General features: G+C 44.9%; 3 protein-coding genes across 9 annotated transcripts in view; 1 reads left to right on the top strand and 2 right to left on the bottom strand.

Moving 5' to 3' along the window:
• PRMT7 (protein arginine methyltransferase 7) overlaps positions 1 to 3,920 on the bottom strand; it is a 44,696-nt gene extending 40,776 nt beyond the window's left edge. For 2 of the 3 annotated variants that reach the window (XM_063112937.1, XM_063112936.1), the window contains exon 1: positions 3,819 to 3,920. Coding sequence is in view for 1 of the 3 variants with exons in the window: in XM_063112935.1 (XP_062969005.1) it covers positions 274 to 368 (95 nt within the window). In the remaining 2 variants the exon portion in view is untranslated. Of the gene's footprint in view, positions 1 to 273; positions 449 to 3,818 lie in introns of all 3 variants that reach the window. The other variant, XM_063112935.1, reaches the window with a different exon arrangement.
• A 67-nt stretch (positions 3,921 to 3,987) lies between these two features.
• On the top strand, positions 3,988 to 11,373 carry SLC7A6OS (solute carrier family 7 member 6 opposite strand). Its single transcript, XM_063112942.1, has 5 exons — positions 3,988 to 4,185; positions 4,303 to 4,581; positions 7,954 to 8,160; positions 9,601 to 9,724; positions 10,673 to 11,373. Exons 1-5 carry the CDS (start codon positions 3,994 to 3,996, stop codon positions 10,801 to 10,803), a joined length of 933 nt encoding a protein of 310 aa, XP_062969012.1. The 5' UTR covers positions 3,988 to 3,993; the 3' UTR covers positions 10,804 to 11,373.
• SLC7A6 (solute carrier family 7 member 6) overlaps positions 4,743 to 19,439 on the bottom strand; it is a 40,190-nt gene continuing 25,493 nt past the window's right edge. For 4 of the 5 annotated variants that reach the window (XM_063112939.1, XM_063112940.1, XM_063112938.1 and 1 more), the window contains exons 7-10: positions 17,498 to 17,594; positions 15,549 to 15,698; positions 15,253 to 15,436; positions 11,212 to 14,811 (exon numbers count right to left, since the gene is read on the bottom strand). In XM_063112939.1, coding sequence (XP_062969009.1) covers positions 14,717 to 14,811; positions 15,253 to 15,436; positions 15,549 to 15,698; positions 17,498 to 17,594 — 526 coding nt within the window. In that variant the 3' untranslated portion in view covers positions 11,212 to 14,716. Of the gene's footprint in view, positions 4,811 to 11,211; positions 14,812 to 15,252; positions 15,437 to 15,548; positions 15,699 to 17,497; positions 17,595 to 19,439 lie in introns of those variants that run through there. The other variant, XR_010024700.1, reaches the window with a different exon arrangement.

A 19,439-nucleotide genomic window follows, 5' to 3' on the forward strand; every position in this document is an offset into this window, starting at 1 on the left:
CTACTATTGAAACTTGGATCCTCTTTGCTCAACTAAACAAATGGTCTGAGACTCTGGTAAGGTTACTACATGATGCCTGACATTCTCCACAAGCATGACTTTGCATAACTCCCAAACACACCTACCTGGCTGAGCAGATCCACTCATGACCAACACCTGCCATGATCATAAGCACTGAATGACAGCCTGGTCCACACCTAGAACTCCAAGGTGTCTGCTTTGAGATCAAGTGCCCCATCCAGCTGCAGCTGACTATGAACCAACCCTTGTTACCTCGCAATCTCCTGGTGGTAATCATAATGCTCATCCTCTTCCAGCCACTCCACGGATCCCGTGGTCGGATTGGCCCGCCCGCAGAAGACCTTCATGGTGTCGATCAGCTCCCCCGTTTTAGAGAAAAGCAGTCTTGCCAGTTCACTTCTTGTGGAAAGGTTTGGTTATCAGAAATCTATTTATATCATGATGCCCAAAAATGGCGGGGGGGGGGGGGGGCGGGGGGCGGAACGGGCGACACAGGAAGATGAAAGGGAAAAAAAAAAATCAAGAAATTGACAAAAATGTGAAAGTTCCTGTAAGTATTTGTTAGTCTGTATTTTATTTTATTCTTTCCAGTAAGAATTACTTGGTTTTATATTCAGCATATAACATCAAAAACTACTATAAATTCATAAAGCTGTCTGGAAACTTCAGCAGTCCCTGATGATTCCAACAGGGTCAGATGAGCTTCACAGGTTCATCTGGGTGTAGCCCTCAGGTAAAGGCAGGTGAAAAGGGAAAGTAAAGCAGAGCAAAGGGCTAATAGGAGGAGAATAGGAGGAGATGGGGTGGTGGTAAAGGAGCCTCAGTAAAACACTCAGTTTAAGGAAAAATACAGAGGTAGAGCAACTTGAGAGCCAGACAAGCCTTCATCTAAACAACAAATCATAGCCAAACACAAACATGGGTAATCCCAGGAATATAATGTTGACCCAAAAAAGCAAATCTCGGAACACATACAATATGATTCCATTTATATAAAATTTGTAATCATGCAAAATGGAACAATATATTCTTCAGGGATCACACTAAAAAGCATAGCAGGGAATGAGGATAGTGGTTAAGTCTAAGAGGGAAGGGAAAGAGATGGACTCAAGGAAGGCCACACAGCAGTATTGTTTTTTCTTAAATTGAGTGGTAGGAATACACATGTTCAAGATATTATCATTTTTTATCCCTCACTGTTTTTTATAATTACTTCCTATCCACCCAAAATTTAATTTTGAAAGCAATTTTTTAAAAAAACTTTTTCATCTAACAACGTTTTGCTTCAAATAAATAAAATGGCACCAGGTTCATGTCTTGTATGGCCTGTCTCCCCCAAAGAGATCTCTTTCTGGGAGGCACAGAAACACCACAGCTGAAACTTTGAAGGCACTCTTCAGAAGGTATGGGAACTCTGGGCCGGCCCGTGGCTTACTCGGGAGAGTGTGGTGCTGATAACACCAAGGCCACGGGTTCAGATCCCATATAAGGATGGCCAGTTTGCTGACAACACCAAGTCAAGGGTTAAGACTCTCCTTACCAGTCATCTTTAAAGAAAAAAAAAAAAAAAAAATCACACACACAAAGATTCAATGGGTTTTTGGGGGGACATTCAATCCACAGCACTAAGTAAACATTGAATTCTTATACGAGAGGTTGGGAAATAATCTTTTCTGAAAAGACTCAGGTAGTCACTGGCCTGGTTCAAAGTAACCAATTAGTTCTTTGGTAAAACTCAACTTCTAAAATCCCAGCATATCTATCCTCTAATCCAATGGCTCACAAACTTTCTGACAACCTCAGTAAGAAATATACTTTACATTGAGACTCAATACACACACATGCACATATAACTAAAGTTTCACAGAACAATATTTAATTTTCCTATAGGAAAGGCCCTCTGATATGTTCTATTTAATTTTTATTTTTTAGTTGTGGTCATGACCCACTAGGTTGATTTCATAACTCACCAATGGGTTGCATCTGCAGTTTGAAAAACACTGCTATCATTAGCTCTGTATATCTTATATACTAATACTTATTTTAAAGATAGAGTATCTGGAATTACCAGAATTTGTAATGTGTTCAACAAATACTGTAGTAGAGAAAGAAATGAAAACACCTGGCTGAATGTTCAGGGAAGGCCCAAAAGGTAGGTAGGATTGGGGGTGGGAGGAGGCACTTCATCTGCTTAGAAAGGCTTAGACACTCATGCACATTAAATAAATCAGTTTGGCTGAAGTGAAACTGAACAAGGAATCAATAATGTTGGTGGTCCATGTGGAATAACTTTAGTCTATGGAACTCCTTTCTTGTCTGTGATCTTGCTGAGGCTATAACGAGGACCAGTGTCTTTTCATAACTGTAGAAAAGTCATTGTTTTTTTATAAATCTAAATAAATGTCTGAGGATGGGAGCCATGTCCTGTGTTACCAATTTTATTAATGAATGAACTTCTTCTGGGTAGTACTACACACCTCTTAAAGGATGAATCCCCTCAGGTATTACTGTGACTTGTCCTCTCTCAGAAGGAGTCCACACTCCAGATTCAGGAGATATTCTCTGACCCACTCCTCATTCTCCAAGAGTTATGAACTCACATGGTCTTCTACAAGGAATGAATGGAAACCACCATGCCAACCCCTAGTTACTAGTCAGATTACAGAGCACATGTTCCATTCATTCATTCAAAATTTATTAAGTACTTTTTTTTTGGCCGCTGGCCGGTTAGGGAATCCGAACCGTGACCTTGCTGTTCTAAAGCTGCACTCTAACCAACTGCACTAACCCGCCAGCCCTAAGTACCTTATATATACCAGGCGCTGTGTTAGGGCCTGGGGCCACCACCATAAACAAGATAGAGAAGGTCCTTGCCCTCCAAGAGTTTAGTCTCTAATGGGGGAGTATAAAGTAATATAAACAATTACAGATTATGTGAGTGCAAGAAAAGAAATACACAGGATGTTATGGAAAGAGAATACAAGGTTATGGAAGGACTCTCTGAGGGAGATGACATTTAAGTTGAGACCTGCAAGATAAATTAGGCCAATAGTTGGGAAAACAGCTTTTATATGCCAGGAACCCTTACTCCAACTTTTCCAAGAAAGGGCTTAAAGTAGAAAGAACTAGGTGCATAAGCAAAATATGACAAAAGCTTGAGTGACTGAAGCACTTAGAGCAGAAAAAATGATAGGAGACCAGGGGCGGACTTCGCAAATCACACTGGGCCTTGTCTGCTTCGGTAAAGTCTTTGGAGGATGTTCTAAGTGCAGTGGGAGCCACCCCAAGGGTTTTAAGCAGAAGCATGCTAACGTCGGGTGTACACTTTTACAGGGCCGCTTTGGCTAGTATGTGGTGAACAGTCGTTTCCAACGTACTCAGACCACAATGACTGGGAAAGGCGAGCCCATCGGCAGTTCCCTGAAGCAGAGAACAGTGGCCCTGTCAGCGGTGCGAAGGCTGGAGCTCTCCATAGGAATGAGGCCTGGGTCTCTGTAAGTGAGGGCAGGCGCCAGGCACATATACTGTGACACAGGCCCCGCGAGCGGCAAGCACGCGACTGGACTGCAAAGCCGGGGCCGGCCTGGCACCCCGCTCTCCCGCGGGCCAAGGCGCTCCGAGCCGCCGCACGAGGACCCCAGAAAAGTCCCCGAGAGTCCCGAAGAGACGCGCACCCCGGCGTCCGAGTATGCCCACAGCAGGCCCCTCTGCCGGAGCCCTGTGGCCTAGGTCAGGACGCTGGCTGCACCCAAGCCTCCAACCGCGACCCCATCTTCCCAGCACGCCCAGCGCCTCACCCGTAGCGGAAGCCGTTCCTTTTGCCTCCGCCGCCGCCGCCATCTTGCTGCGGCCGGCGTGAAAGGTGGGACCTCCCAACGCTCGCGTAGCGTGCTGGGGGCGGGGCTCGGAGCAGCACAGGAAGGCTTTTCCGTCGCACCCGGCGCGCTCCCACAGTGCTCCGCGACAGCCGCTATGGAAGCCGGCAGGACAGCTGTGCTCCGGGTGAAGCGGAAGCGTAGCGCGGAGCCCGCGGAGGCCCTTGTGCTCTCTTGTAAACGCCTTCGGAGCGACGAGGGCGAATCCGCTGACCAGAAGACGCCAGAGAGTCTGGGGAAACCGGCGGAGAATAATGTCTTCCAGTTGGTGGCCACCGTGTGCTCCCAGGTATGGGGCGGGGACGGAGCCTACGTGGAGGGAATCTTAGGGCTCTGATGAAACCAGATCCCGGATCCTCTCACGAACCCCTCATTTTGCCGGCCCTCTTCTCTGCCGCCCACCTAGGAGGAGCCAGTCCAGCCGCTCCTGCGGGCAGCCCTTCGCCTGTCCCAGGGCAGCCAGCAGCGTATCCGCCGCGATCTCCGCGCGTCGGCTCGGGAGATTCGGCAGGAGGGCCGCTACCGGGTGATTTCCAGCCGCCGATCCTTGGGGATCACCTCTGGCGGCCTGGAGTCCGAATACACGCCGGGGAGCCCAGAAGCCGCCCGGGACACAGGCTTCCAGCTGTTCGATCTGGTCCACGAGGAGGGAGACTCAGAGGCCGCAGCCGCCGGCTCCTGCAAAGTGAGTACGCACCCAGAGGCGGGTGCTGAGCTTCTCCTAACGATAGTGCCAGGAGTCTGGACCCGAGAGCAGCACGCAGTTAGGAGGCAGGCAACACAGTTTCAGATTAGGGATGGATAATCTATCCGGCGTAATGGCCTCATTTTACATATTTGTTTATTCATTCAATATGCTGAGCGTCTACTATGTGCCAGGTATTCTTAGATTCTGTGGATGCAGCACTGAGGACCTAACATTCAGGTAAAGGAAAGAAACAGTAATCAATGTCAGATAGCGTTAAGGGCTGCAGGGGGGCAAATAACAAAGCAGGAAAGAGTGATGCTATTTCAGTGAATGTTATTTCACTGAGAAAATGACATGAGTGAAAACTTGAAGAAGATGAATGGCAGGGCATTGTGGATATCTTGGGGAGAGGCCTTCCAGGAAGAGGACCTGCAAATGCAAAGGCCCTAAAGCCGGGTGTTTGCAGGGTCAGTATTCCTAGAGTCCATTGAGCTGGGGGAGAGTAGTAAGGAATTTGTGGGGAGGATGCCTCCTAGACGCTGTCGGTACTTGTAAGGACATTGCCTTTCACCCTGACTGAGATGGGGGACTCAATGGAGCAAAGCAGAGATAGAGCAAATAGGAAAATTGATCAAAGGGAGGTTAAGGAACTAGTCCCTGGGTAGCATATCAAGTTTGAGGCAGATTTAGGTCTGCTCACATTTAATCCAGTGCTTTTTCCACTACATTACATTTACTGTTTGTTTTGTTCTTATTTGAAAAAAACAAAGCCTACAACATGCAGTAAAACCACAGAAGTAGAACATTCTCAATGTAAGGTATGCCTCGTCCTGATAAACATTTTTAAAAGTTCACTCATTTTAATCATTTTTGAAGTTTAAAAAATAATTTTAATTCAAAATGAATCAGCTAGCAAAAATATTTAATCATGGTGCCATTATAACTGTATAGCAATGTGGGTGTGATGTCCTTAGCCACATTTTTCAGCAAAACTAAGTCCAGACTGATTCATGAGCTACAAATTTTTAAAAGTAAACCAATGTTCAGTGGAATCGAATCAATTAATTAGTTGGTTCAATTTTATAAAAAAACTGGTAGATGAACTGATGAAGGACATAAACAGACACTTTCCCAATAACACAATACAGACTCTAAACACATCAAAAATGTTTGCACAGAGTAATTATTTTTAAAATATGATTTTAAGCTTAAAGCATACTTGAGGTTTTTTGCCCACTAGACTAGCAGGGAAAAGGTAGTTGGTAATACTGCTGGCAAGTCTACGATTAAAAGGGGAAGCAATTGTAGCGATTAAAGTTGGTGCAAGCCTGTTGGAAAACAGCATGGCTTTACAAATCAGGAATCCTAAAATAGCATGGGGCCTATTTTTAAAATATATAAATTTGTGGGCCGGCCCGTGGCTCACTCGGGAGAGTACGGTGCTGATAACACCAAGGCCCCGGGTTCGGATCCCATATACGGATGGCCGGTTTGCTCACTGGCTGAGCGTGGTGCTGACAACACCAAGTCAAGGGTTAAGATCCCCTTACCGGTCATCTTTAAAAAAATAAAAATAAAAAAAAAATAAAATAAAATAAAATATATAAATTTGTTATTGCTTGTATCTAAAGCCATCCAAAAATCTAAAAGAAACTTTAATATTAGTGACAGGATTTCTATGCCACATTACATTGGGTTTCCCCTTAAATTGACATCATTTAACACCAAGGTCAAGGGTTTGGATACCCATACTGGCTGGCTGCAAAAAAAAAAAAAAAAAACATATCATTTAAATTTTAAGCAAATAAAGTACCATTTAATAGGAAATCTAAAAAATGAGATAAGTATCCCACCCCCAAGATTTATCCTAGGGAAATAATTCAGCAGGAGCAAACAGCTATAGTATTAACAAAAGCTACTGTTAGTTTGCAAAGTATTGTCAAGTACTGTGCTAAGTACTTGTTATACTGTCTTTTTTTTTTTTTTTGGTGGCTGGCCTATACAGTGATCTGAACCCATGACCTTGGTGGTATAAGGCTGCACTCTAACTGAGCTAACAGGCCAGCCTGTCTTCTAATTTACTCATTTAATCCCCACAAAAACTCTATGAGTTAGATACTTTTATCCCCATTTTTCAAATGCGGGAAATGACACATTCATTGCAACACTGTATATGGAAGCTAAAAATTATATCTGAGAAATTGACATATGTAAGTGGACCATTGAAATTGATGACTATGAAGATTGGCAATCATTTTTCTCTTATAAAAGCAATATATGTTTACTATAGGAAATTTGGAAAAATATAGCAAAGTATAAAGTAAAAGGGAGGAGTGGATCACCCATTTTACCCCCATCCCAAAGGTAATGAGTAAAACTGGTTTATTTACTTCCGAGTATAAAATTCTATGTCTGCCATTTTTCTGTATTGAAAGTCTTGTAAATATTTTAATGGCTGCATAATTTGCTGGACTGAGGATGGGGACTTGTGAGTTGGAGCCAGAATTTTCCTCATTAACAGCTTTGAGTTTGCTTAAGAACCCACACAAAAACTGACATCTCTAGTTCCTTTGTGAGGTCTCCCCTTGTCTGCCTTGGCTATGGGACACTCTTCACTTTCCCCTGCATGGTGTGTGGTTTGAGCTACACAATCTCCTGTGATGAACCTGTCAAGAGGGCACATCTGCAGGATGTTCCCCTGGTTTCCAAATTCACTTGTGCCATGAGGTTCCTGGATAACACAGCCTGTCGGCACTGGAGCACATCTTACCTGGGCCACATCTATACGGGCATTCTACAAGCTGTTCTTTCTAGCAGATAGATTATAGTTGAGACCACTCCCAGCTTGTGATTAAAAGCAGGATGTCATGTAGGCCAAGCCAAAGGCTGGGCGATGGTAGTGGTCACCAGGAATTACCTGTAGGCCTCTATCAGAGGCCACACAAAATTCAGACCCATTTCAGGGTCAGCCATAGAGGTGCTGCTCTGGGCCTATGGATCCCCAAGGGGGTAACATCATACCAAAGGAACTCAGAAAAGACCTGTAAAAGCAGGTCTAACTCAGAGCTTGGAGGCAAGACTGGCCAGCTCTCTGGCCCTCCCTTCTCAGGCCAGTCTTCCCATACGGTCTTGTGTCAGGATAGCAGGAGGCTATCTTGTAGGTTTCTATCTCAAAAGAACTACATATTAATTTTACAGAGATTCTTGATGTTTTAATTTCATGGCTAATTGAGACTATTAGTCCTTGGGGATAAGAATCTTGAATACAACATAGAGAACTGTAGGGAGCCTTCCTTCACCCAATTCTTAGGTTCCTCCTGTTGGGAATATCATGTTTCAGGTTATGCGTGTATCATGTTTTCTTTATAGTCATCTGACCCAGATGTGATCCTCTGCAATTCTGTAGAATTGATCCGTGAGCAGTTAACTGTGTCTGAAGATGAATCAGGAGTTGGGCCCCAGGAGGAACAAAAGCATGGTGACTATGTGTATGACATCTACTACTTGGAAATGGCCACTCCAGGGTGGATTGAGAACATCCTCTCTGTGCAGCCCTACAGCCAGGAGTGGGAGCTGGTAAGGGGCCCAGGAGGAGAGGGGGCATAAGGCAGCCTAAGCTTTTTCTCTAGTCAGATGTTTTGCCTTCCTGGCCTCTGCTCCTGATCAACATCATCCTTGCTTAAAAGGGAACATTTATCCTTTTTTGTTATTTTTGTTCTTTTTTGTGACGGGTAAGGGGATCGCAACCCCCCCCCCCCCGCGCTCAGCCAGTGAGCGCATCGGCCATCCCCATATAGGATCCGAACCTGCGCTCCCAGTGCTGCACCCTCCCGAGTAAGCCACGGGGTTGGCCCAAAGGGAACATTTACTCTAAATGCCTTTTAGGAACCTGGGTTTAGTGCAAGGAATTTTGGGAAAGACCATCAAAATTAATAATTTTTGCTCTCAATGAATTTTTTTACAAAGTTTGCAACATCTTTATTGTTTATAGCTACCCACTCTCAGGAGAAGAATATGTAGTGGCTTACAATAAAGTGAAGACCAAAAAAACCCCAGAAATTCTTGATGTGAATGAGAACAAAAGTGTGTTGTTTTTTTTTAATTACATCTTAGAAGAGGATAAAAGCTTGGATGAAGAAAGCTAACATCCACCTAAAAGCTAACATTAATCTAAAATGAATAATGAGAAAAGTGAAGGTGGCACCTAACTGTCACACTCACATTTTAAGAGAAGCACCTTATCCTGTACCTGCACTAAAACCAGAGTTTCATAGTCAGGCACCCACCTTGGGGAGGGCAAAGCATTTTATTTTGCTGTTTACAAGAAGCTCTGCTTTTTGGGTGGGGCAGGGAGGAGGGGGGCTGGACTGTATGGTGACCTTGGTGTCATATGGATGCACTTTAACCAAGCGAGCTAACCAGCCAGCCCCAGGCACCCACCTTGGACCACTGCATGGCCCTTCCTCTTGCCTTCCTGCAACACTTACTCTTGAGCTTTTTTTTTTTTTTTTTTTTTTTTTTTTTTTTATGGTGGCTGGCCAGTACGGGGATCTGAACCTGTGACCCTAGTATTATAAGACTGGGCTCTAACCAACTAAGCTAACTGGCCAGCCCCTACTCTTGAGCTTTGTTCTGACCTTTGGCCTCACCCATAATCCACATAATCCTTCTCCTACCTGGTTGCCCTTCAGGAATTTGAATATTGCTGCCATTATCTGCTTAGAGCTGTCACTCCGTTCTACCCTGCGTTCCCTTCTGGTGGCATTCAGCTTATCCCACCAGACATGTGGTGTCTGGAGCTAGACTCTGAGTGGAGGAGAGCTACTGTCTCCCTCTCATAGCCTAAGATCACTACAGTCTCCTGTGCAGCAGAGTCAGACTAACTCCTAGTCGGCCTCTTTTTCGCATGGCCCTCTTACATGACATCTTCCGAAGATGGCATGCTAATAGCTTCCCCCAATGAGTATAACCTTAGAGGTTTTCAGTTAAGACTCATATTTGTGTTGAGATGTGCAGGTGAATAATGATGAAGAACCAGAGGACATTTATGAAGATGAAGATGACGAGAACAGTGAAAATAATTGGCGCAATGAGTACCCAGAGGAGGAGGAGAGCAGTGATGGAGATGAAGATTCCAGAGGTGGGTGGTAGCCCCAAATGGGGAGTGACTGATAGGATCCAAGACTGAGGTGTAAGTGTAGTTGACAGGTACATCCTAACTGGCTTTCCTTCTCTGCCATTGAGTTCTAATTGGCCAACCACACGCTGTTAGAGCTGTAGGAGACACAAACACTAGTGTTTCCAGGGAAACTGCTGCAGGGATTAATGTCAGTCAAGCCTGGGTTCAAATCCTTAGTTTTGACATTGCCTAACTATGGTCTTCGGCAAGTTACTTCACCTCCCTGAGCCTCGTTTTCTCTCCAGAAAATGAGACAATACTGCACCAACTTTAGTGGCTGGGATTAGAAAAAACATCTAGCTCATTGTCCCTTTCCATGTTCCAGTCAAGAAAGTATTGAAGAAGCTCACCAATAGGAGTAAGCCTAGGGTTTCATGAGTCAGTTATCCGACATCTCTAGAAGTTGCTGCATTTACATGTATTTTGAGAAAAATGCAACACAGACATGATACCTGGGGGAAGAGCAAGGAAAGATGCCCTAGCAACACAGTTCCTGTGGTGACTATGTTCTTATAAGTGCCAACAAAAAGAATTTCTCGGTGTGTAATAACGGAGGAACAGTTGATCAAACAATGGAATATTCTGTTGGGGAAATACCAGTAATATGTTAAAAGGTAAGAGGAGAGTTTCAAAATTATTTACAATATGACTACAACTATTATAACAATAACAAAAAATCCTATACTTAGGGGCAAGTGACAAAATACTTCAGTGTTAAGGGACTTGGTTTAGATGGTAGGAATACAATTGTTCCTTTTTTTTAAAATTGTTCTATATTTTAAGTTTTCTTTATTGAGCAGGTATTTTATAATGGGGAACAAGAAACAAAACTTTTTGAGAAGGGAATGGGTTCTGGTGGTAGCCTAGAAAATCATACAGTTAGAGTCCATTCCTGGTATCTCGTTCTAGGCTCTGATGAATACAGCAGCCTCAGTGAGGAGGAAAGAGGCTGCAGCAGACAACAGATGTGGAGCAAATACCCTTTGGATGTACAGAAGGAGTTTGGCTATGACAACCTCCAGGACCTGGATTCAGACTGATGGTCTTGTGATATCCATGAGGTTCTACCACAGGCCCTTGAGAACTCTGTGACTACAATGTCTTCTGACCTGATGACATCCTCTTAGGTTTCCTAGCTTAACATGGAGAAAAAAAAGCATATCCAACAGCAATGAGTGCTCCTTTAGCTTTTTGGCCCAGGCATTTTTCCTCGCACTCCAATTCTCCTCCTACGCTAAAGCCACAAGGGAAGAGAGGCTCCTATTTTATCAGCAGTAAGATTCTTTTTTCCCATACTGCCAGGCTGCCTGCCTCCAGCAAAACTGTTCCTTTTGATAGAGGGAATCTAGAAGGGCTGCAGTGGGTCCCTTGTAGCAGCACAGCTGGACAGTAATGGCCATTAGGGCAGCAAGTACAGTCTCTGAGCTGTGAGAGGTTTTGGTTACTAGTTGTCTCTGCCACCCTACTTCCAGACTCTGATAATGACTGTAAAGATTGCTGTCTTCCTTTGGCAGCAGTGCCAAGAACAGAATAGATATGAATGTGATACCCCGTGTTTAATAAAAACTAACTTTGAACATGGAAGCAAGTAAAACCTCCTTTAAAACCTTGGTTTTTTTGTTGTTGTTTTGGGCTGGCCGGTAAGCGGATATAACCTTTTAAATCCGAATATCTTAGGTGTTTTCCCACTGTACTTGCTCCCACAAAAAAGGGGGGTTAGTGAGACAGAAGTTTCAGAATTGACCTTAGACACTAAGAACTTAAGTGAGGAAAAAGAATGCACATCCCAAAGTTGGCTTTCCATTGAGAAATGTTTACTATTTACAGCACTCACCAAAACCAAACTGCTATCAACAGGACCAGTTTTGTTACCAGAACTTATATCTCTTAAGTAAACTCTGTCCCTACTCCTTTCCAAACCCCTGCTGCCTTAACTCTGAGTTGGCGTTTACTCTTCTAGGGTAAAATTTTTCAATAGAACTTCCTGCAATGATAAATATGTTGTATGCCTGCGCTGTGCAGTAGCATCCACTAGCTGCATATGGCTGTTGAGCACTTGAAATGTGATTAGGTGCAACTGAGAAACTGAATTTTTAATTTTATTTCATTTAAATTTAACTAGCTACATGTGACTAATAGCTATTGTAGCAAATAGCACAGGTCTAAGTAAACAACACACAGAACCTTTAATTCAAGGTGTGACCTCTTGGCCTGTGATATCATGTGCTAAGGTGAATTACACAGGGAGATTCTTCCCACCTCATTTAAAATTTCATGAGTCTCTACTTCTCCATCCTACCTCCATCCATTTTTTCACTCTATGTCCATTTTATAAGCCTTTACCTACATTAGTTCCTATCTAAATGGAGTTGTTAAACCTGCCAAAGTGATTAAATTCAGTGTGCTCAGGCCCTACTATTACAGCTAATTAAAGTAACAAATTTAGTTTTCCCATCTTACGTATCCACAAAGGTTCAATTCAGTGTTGCAAGTAACATGCAGCAACTTACATTTCTAATACTAGTCATCTTAGTCTCCTTCCGTAGGCACAGAAATGAAGGATTAAAAACCAATCTGTGCCATTATAATGTGCTCACCGCTGTATATGTACTCATTAAGTTTTGCCAACATTAAAGAACTTACAGCTTCACAAACTGTACCCATTGCAGAAAGGATTAGCACACCAGGAGAAGGATTTAAGGAGACAAACAACAAAGACCTGGTGGAATTTAATTCTGTCATGAAGCTGGAGTGCTGTAGGGAGTCTCTGGCTTCCCTCCCACAGAAGGGTTCGTGGGAGAAGTCTGTATCCAGCACAGAAGGGAAGAATGCTGTCACCATCCAGTAATGAGAAGAGGATGACATGGCTCACTAAGCCAGTACTAGGGCACCTGGAGCGTGAGGCCCTTGCTTCCTGTAAAAGCTACTGGGAGGCCGCACATTCCTGGGACTAGCCGGTTATTGGTGGAGAAAGCTAAAGCTAGGGTCAGGGATCATCAAGACAAACACGCTCTGCTTAAAGGATTAGCTCCAGAGGAGCCCTAGAACAGATGCCAGCTTGGCTCAGTCAGGAATCATGTTTATATAGTTTAGGCAAGTCAGCCTTTGCACAAGACTCCCTGTTGTCAGGCAGGAATTTGCTATGCAAATCCCCAACCCATGACAGTATGAATGTCCCTCCATGTTCTCACAGATGCATGCCCTGAACCAAAGGCTACTGTAATCATGCTCCCCTTTAAATCTTTATTGAGCAAGTATATGGCCAAGGTTAATCTCTTGTCTGGGATTGGGGCCAATTCAGTTTGGGAGAGAAGAATGGTTGGAAAGGGAGATTGCCTCAGTTCTTGTCTTTACCATTAACCAATTCCAAAACCTAAGGACATGGGGTGTACCAAGCCAGCAGGTTCTTCTGGGCTTAGGATGACAGTGTCTGGGGGCATCACAGAATAGTTGTACAATCCAATGCAGCCATCCTGCCCACGAAGGAAGATCTATTAGGCCAAATCTGCTGTTCTGGCCTGACCTGGGTCCTGAAGCCTAGCCTGAGCACCAGAATTAATTGTTTCCATTCATGCAGTCTGCTGAGGAGCCAGATTGAGGTTGAAGCAGCTTTTCTCCCAGAGTCATCACTGATCTCCACAGGGAGAAGATAGAAGTCCCAGTAGTACCAAGCTCTTCCTGAGACTGCAGCCCCACCAGACCTCAGGAGCAAGGAGAGGCCGGCTGGAGAGGAGTTCACTATCCCAATGACCCACACCAAGGCAGCTCAGAGTGTAAACAAAGCCTGGTGCCAGGGACAGAAGAGGAGGATGCAGCCTGGTGTGAGGTTTTCAGAAAAGACCACTTCTAGCACCAAGGTGGGCTTGCTTGGGTCTGCACAGCAGTCCCTCACACCAGCCCATACAGAGAGGAACAAGCTATTTGATGACTTGGGTCCATGAGATGTTCTCCAAGCCATTGACAGCTGAAAGAATTCAGGTAATCCACCTGAATTCAGAAGTTTCAGCCCTCTTAAAGTTCACATCAGAAGTCCAGAGATTTACTTTCTATCAACTAAAAACTAAGGTCTCAAGTAAAATAAAGGATTATCCTTCAAAATAGCAGTATCACCAGACCTCTGACATTAATTTGTTCATTTGTCCTTGTTAGACCTGAACCAGATAATTGTAGCACATGACCTATCTATATACTGAAGTGTACCAGGTATGTGAATAAAAAAATCTGTAAAGTTTACCTTTGCAGGTAAGACTCAACAGAAGATTATACTAAACTAAGCACAAAATCTGTGGTCAGAGTATGTGACCCACCATCACAAACCTCTGAGGGCAGAGGGACTTGACTTGGGGTACTTTGATTTTTAAACCCAATCAGCCTATTGTGTCCTTTAGAAGAATGAACACTAATGCTTTGCTAGAATTGGTGTTCTGGATTAAATGTCAATAATTAATGAAATACTTTCCCCAGGGAAGGATTTTGAGCCAGAGGAAGAAATGGTAGCATTTTAGGCCTCTATAGTCAGGTGCCTGGATCTGGTCAGAGGAAAACTTCCCATAAAGCAGCCCCTCTGTAGGGACTCCTAGTTCAACCTCAAATATCCAATTCAGAAACCAACCATCCATAGCTATCAACGTAGCACTCCCTCTGCCCCCACTGCAACTTACCAAGGAAGTGTTTATCAGGGCTGCACTTACCCTCCAGGAGCAAAACTAAAGGACCTTCCACAGCTCCCCAACCTCCCCCCATCCCCTGAAGTCCTCATCTTCAGGCTGACCCCAGACTCTGAGTCTCCTCCTATAGCTTACCAATGAGATTGAGCATTGGCCCTGCACCCCTTTATATAGTGTGGGTCAACAGGCTCCTTTAATCCAGGAGGTTTGGGCCCATAGTCTTGTCATTTGGACTTTGGTAGCTGTGGCCAGCCTTCCAGGCCTCAGGGGAAGTCAGCTGTGGCCTCTAGTCAGTTTTCCTCTCAGTCTTTCTCTCTTCAGCTACATCTAGCTCAGTCAGGACGCAAAAGCAAAGCTGCTGAGTGACTCTGGTGATAGCAGCTAAATGAAAATAGAGAGGCACAGGATTTAGCAAACACTTAGCTACAGCCCCAGCCTGAACACCACAAGGTTGATTAAAGAACATCTGTGGCTCCCTCCCCACCTGTCCCTTGGGTACTCTGTGCCAGGCTTTGCCCCTCACCCCCCAACAAGCCTCACTGTCTTCTGTCCCACGCCCAACCAGAGTCTGATTGATGCTTGACTCCTTGTCTTCCCAGGTGGATCGCACAGTCAGGAGATAGTGCTTTAATCCCAAAATAGGACACTAAAGTTAGAACTAAAGTGATCATGTCAAGATCAAAAGAAAAGTCATGTGGAGCAGAGAGATCTCATGGCCTCCACCAAATCACTAGTATGGGGGGAAGCTGTTAGCCACCACCCCCACCCTGCAGGCACCTGTGCACACACAGCCAATGAGTGATGAGGCAAAGAGAAGCTTACTCAGGACATTCCGAATAAAGAGTGGCCTCCGGGACTCTGGCAGGTAAACACCCATGAAGTAGACAGGGACCCCGGAGAAGGCGATCCCAATGCCAATGAGAGAATTGATGGTGTCACTGATGAGAGGCACAATCACCAGAAACACGGAACATGTGCAGAACACGATGGGAAAAAATAGGCTCAGCTGAAATGGAGAAGGGTGAGAGATTAAATAAGGTAAGATGAAGGAACAGGATATGGGCAAGAAGACATTGGGGAGATGGCCCGACCCTCCTAGTCTGCCCAGAGCTGCTGACCTTGAGAGGCTGGGGTCGCTCGGGCTCCTTCCAGCGAAGGTAGAGCTGTCCAGCAACAGACAGGCCCACAAAGAACCAGTAGCTGAAGCTGAAGTAGTTGATGAGCAGGAAAACATCCTCCACAATGAGGTAGATGAGTGTCATAGTGCACTGTGGGAGGATGTGGGGGAGAAGAGGAGTGAGCATGGTTACCACCAGCCTACCCCAGGAGATTCTACCATCCAGCAGTCAGTGCTGGATCTGATTTAGCTTCACCAGATCACCTCTGGTTCTTTTCCTTGACCCCTTAGCATCAGATAGGTCCATTCTCCGCATGAACCTTCCAGGTAGCATCTCTCCCTCTTCTGTTGAGGCTCTTCCTATACTCAATGCCTCCCTTCTTGTTGCAAACACTTCAGTAACAAGCCAGACTCCTTTCCCTTCTTTTTTTTTTTTTTTTTTTTAAGATGACTAGTAATGGGATCTTAACCCTTGGCTTGGTGTTGCCTGCACCACGCTCAGCCAGTGAGAGAACCAGCCATCCCTATATAGGATCTGAACCCGTGGCCTTGGTGTTATCAGCACCGCACTCTCCCGAGTGAGCCACGGGTCGGCCCTTCCTTTCCCCTTCTGATGGCAGACAGTGAGGCCCTCTTCACTTCAATGCACTAACCTCAACAAGAATCACACTGTGCCCTAGGAAGGTGCTTAGACCTGGGTCCCATACCTCACATACAAATGGGAGAAATGGGCCGAGCCCGTGGCGCACTCGGTAGAGTGCTGCGCTGGGAGCGCGGCGACGCTCCCGCCGCGGGTTCGGATCCTATATGGGGATGACCGGTGCACTCACTGGCTGAGTGCCGGTCACGAAAAAACGACAAAAAAAAAAAAAAAAAAAAAAAAATGGGAGAAATGATTCTAGAACTATTCACTGTCCTGGGGCCTCAGAAATTCAGACTGGCAAAATGGATCCATCCCCCTCCAGAGAGAGATATGACAGAATTTGCCCTCTGGAACAAAAGAATCCTAGAGGACAGGTGTCAGGGACTAGAGTCCTGGGACAAGGTCAAACTTCAAGAAGGTAAAATTCTCCCTACCTATCTTTTCACTCCAAATTATCAACAAAGAATTTAAAAAGAACACTGGCCAGTTAGCTCAGTTGGTTACAGTACCGTGTTATAACACCAAGGTCAAGGGTTTGGATCCCCATACTGACCAGCTGCCATAAACAAACAATAAAATAAGATAAAACAAAAAGAGAGTCAAGGGAGGACCCTATATTAAGAGGAAAGTAGAGTGATAAGTAACTAACTTAAAAGACAAGATGTCAGATCTCCCCTAAAATTATAAATTCAATTCTGTCCCAGTCAAATATGAAGAGGATTTTTCTATTATTTTGACAAAATGATACCAAAGTTCATTAAGACAAATAAATAAATGTGAGAATTGCCAGGAAAATTCCAGGGGGATAAAAAACAAGTACCCTCAGTCCCCCTAGTTTTCAGATATTCAGTATAAAGCTAAACTAATGAGGCTTGGTGTTGATGGGGAGGATTAGTTGAGATGATAATACATTTAAGGGGCATACAATTGTATGTGGCACATATTAAGAACCCCAAAAAAATTACCTACCATTATCTTTACATGATAAAAGTTTGAAAACTGTGGAAAAATGGATTGTTCAATAAAAATGATATTGGCATAGCTGGCTAGCCATTTGAGAAAAAATTAAGTAAATCTCCATCTTATTCAATACACCAAAATATAAATTCCTGATGAATCCAAAATTTAAACTTAAGTAACAAAACCATAAAAGAACTAGATGATAAGAAAAAAATGAACTGTTTTTCCAGTCTTGGAGTAGGGCTTTTCTCAGGGTTCCTGTTATGTAATCTATAATGACTTAGCACAAAATAGAAATAGCACTGCACAGGTAGGCCCAAACCCCACACTCCCCCGGCACAGCTTACATTGAACAATAAAGCAGGGATGGGTGTAAAACGCTCAACATGGATCATGGACAGAAGGTCCGGGAGGTGACCCTCACGGGAGCCCACAAAGAACAACCTGGAAGGACAAGAATTGTGTCAGCAGGATCTTTTACTCAGCCACACAGCCATACTACTCACTCAAACAAACTAGGCTCTGAGCCCCAGAAAAAAGCAGCAGAGAGTCTCAAGAGCATCCCATGCTCTCTATGCAGGCCCAGCCCAACCTACCCTTCCCTTACCCACAGGTGTCTCCAACCTCTTCAACCATGGGCACCTCACCACTACCCAAGAATGCCCCCCCCCCCCGCCAATGTTACCCACTGACAACCCCATGTCCTCCTCAGCTAGAGAACCCACCATCACCTACAGACACTCCTACTTCTCTCAACCACAGATACCTCATCAATATCCAACAGAGAACTCACCCGGCCATCACCCCCACTGGCACCCCAATCCACCCCATCAGGGGTACTTCCATTCTGCCATCCCCCAGATTCATAGCTAACACAACGGCTTTTTTTTTTTGACAGCTGGCTGGTACAGGGATCTGAACCCTTGACCCTGGTGTTACAACATAGTGCTCTAACCACCTGAGCTAACTGGCCAGCCCACAATGGCTTTTTAAAGAAGGGCAGCCAGATTTCTTTATGCCCTCCATATAGCTTCCCTGAACTCCTGATGTATGACAGGCCAGGGCAAGCCTGGGGGTCAAAGAGACAACTCAGGCTTCCTCTCTGTACCTACAGAGCTCTACTGACTGGAAGAAAGACCAGCGGAGAAACGAAAAGCCACCCAGGGTAATCAGCATCATCATGGAGCACACAGCACTCACTCACTAGTCTTGAAGGTAGGCTGGAGGAGCAAAAAGCTTTGAAAGAGATGACCACATCTAGGCCAGGAAGAAGAGCTGGAGTTTGCCAGAAATAAATGGGCAGGTGGGGGACCAGCATGTGCAAAGGCAAAAGAGGATTGGAAGCATGAAAGAGTGTGGCCTCTTTGAAGGCTGATGCTAGAATTCCCATAGTCCCAGGATAAGTTGTGTGAGGAGAGGGTGCTGGGAAGAACCTTCATACGAGGTCATCCTGTAGAGTCTGAACAAGCACTGAGAGCGGCTGTGGCTTTGAAGAAAGGGCCTGATGGGATTTGATGCCAGAGACTCCTGGTGGCATCATGGAAGCTGCACTAGAGTAGGGAGAGGCCAGAGTATAGGAGGGAAGGCCAGACAAGCAGGTCATCTATCACAACTGTCCCATAAGAGAGGAGGCCTGAATGACAATAGGCACCCGAGTGAGGAGAGAACAAGACAGATATGATAACCTTAGTCAGATCCTCTGTGTGTGTGTGTGTGTTCATGTTTGAGCTGGGGGAAGAGGGTGGACACCAAGGGAAAAATCAAGATGCCAAGAAGACAAGCAAGGAAGACCGATGGGCCATAATAGCATAAATGGAGACAAATCACACATGGAATGCACAGTAAGTCTGAGATACTTGTGCACCATTGAGGTGGAGCCAGAGGAGCTGATGACATCACCTAGAAATGTGTTGTGGGGCAAGACATTAGAGTTGGATCATGAGGTTAACAACTTATACTAGGTAGAGGAGAAATAAGACAGAGGGGATGCTGAAAGAGGGAAGGAGTACAAAGCCAAAGACAGCTACATGAATAATCAATAAGGGTGAGGCTATGGGAAACACCATCTTGGTGGGGCACCCTGTGAAGAGCCACATCAGGTACAACCTTGGCCACACCAGGCTGAGGTAGGGAATATGACACTATACACACACCCACACACCCACTTTTATTTTATTTATTTATTTTTTGTGTGTGTGGCTGGCCAGTATGGGGATCTGAAACCTTGACCTTGGCATTATGACACTATATTCTTACAAGGCCTTGATGTCTTTAGTTGCCCCAGGGAGG

Source organism: Cynocephalus volans, chromosome 10 (assembly GCF_027409185.1).
Source record: "Cynocephalus volans isolate mCynVol1 chromosome 10, mCynVol1.pri, whole genome shotgun sequence".
NCBI classification, from domain to species: domain Eukaryota; kingdom Metazoa; phylum Chordata; class Mammalia; order Dermoptera; family Cynocephalidae; genus Cynocephalus; species Cynocephalus volans.

What these genes read in the sequence shown, in the direction of transcription:
- SLC7A6OS (XM_063112942.1), top strand. Translation starts at nt 3,994, where the DNA reads ATGGAAGCCGGCAGGACAGCTGTGCTCCGGGTGAAGCGGAAGCGTAGC. An exon ending in TGGCCACCGTGTGCTCCCAG is followed by an intron (nt 4,186 to 4,302) that starts GTATGGGGCGGG and finishes CCGCCCACCTAG; the next exon opens with GAGGAGCCAGTCCAGCCGCT. An exon ending in ACAGCCAGGAGTGGGAGCTG is followed by an intron (nt 8,161 to 9,600) that starts GTAAGGGGCCCA and finishes TGAGATGTGCAG; the next exon opens with GTGAATAATGATGAAGAACC.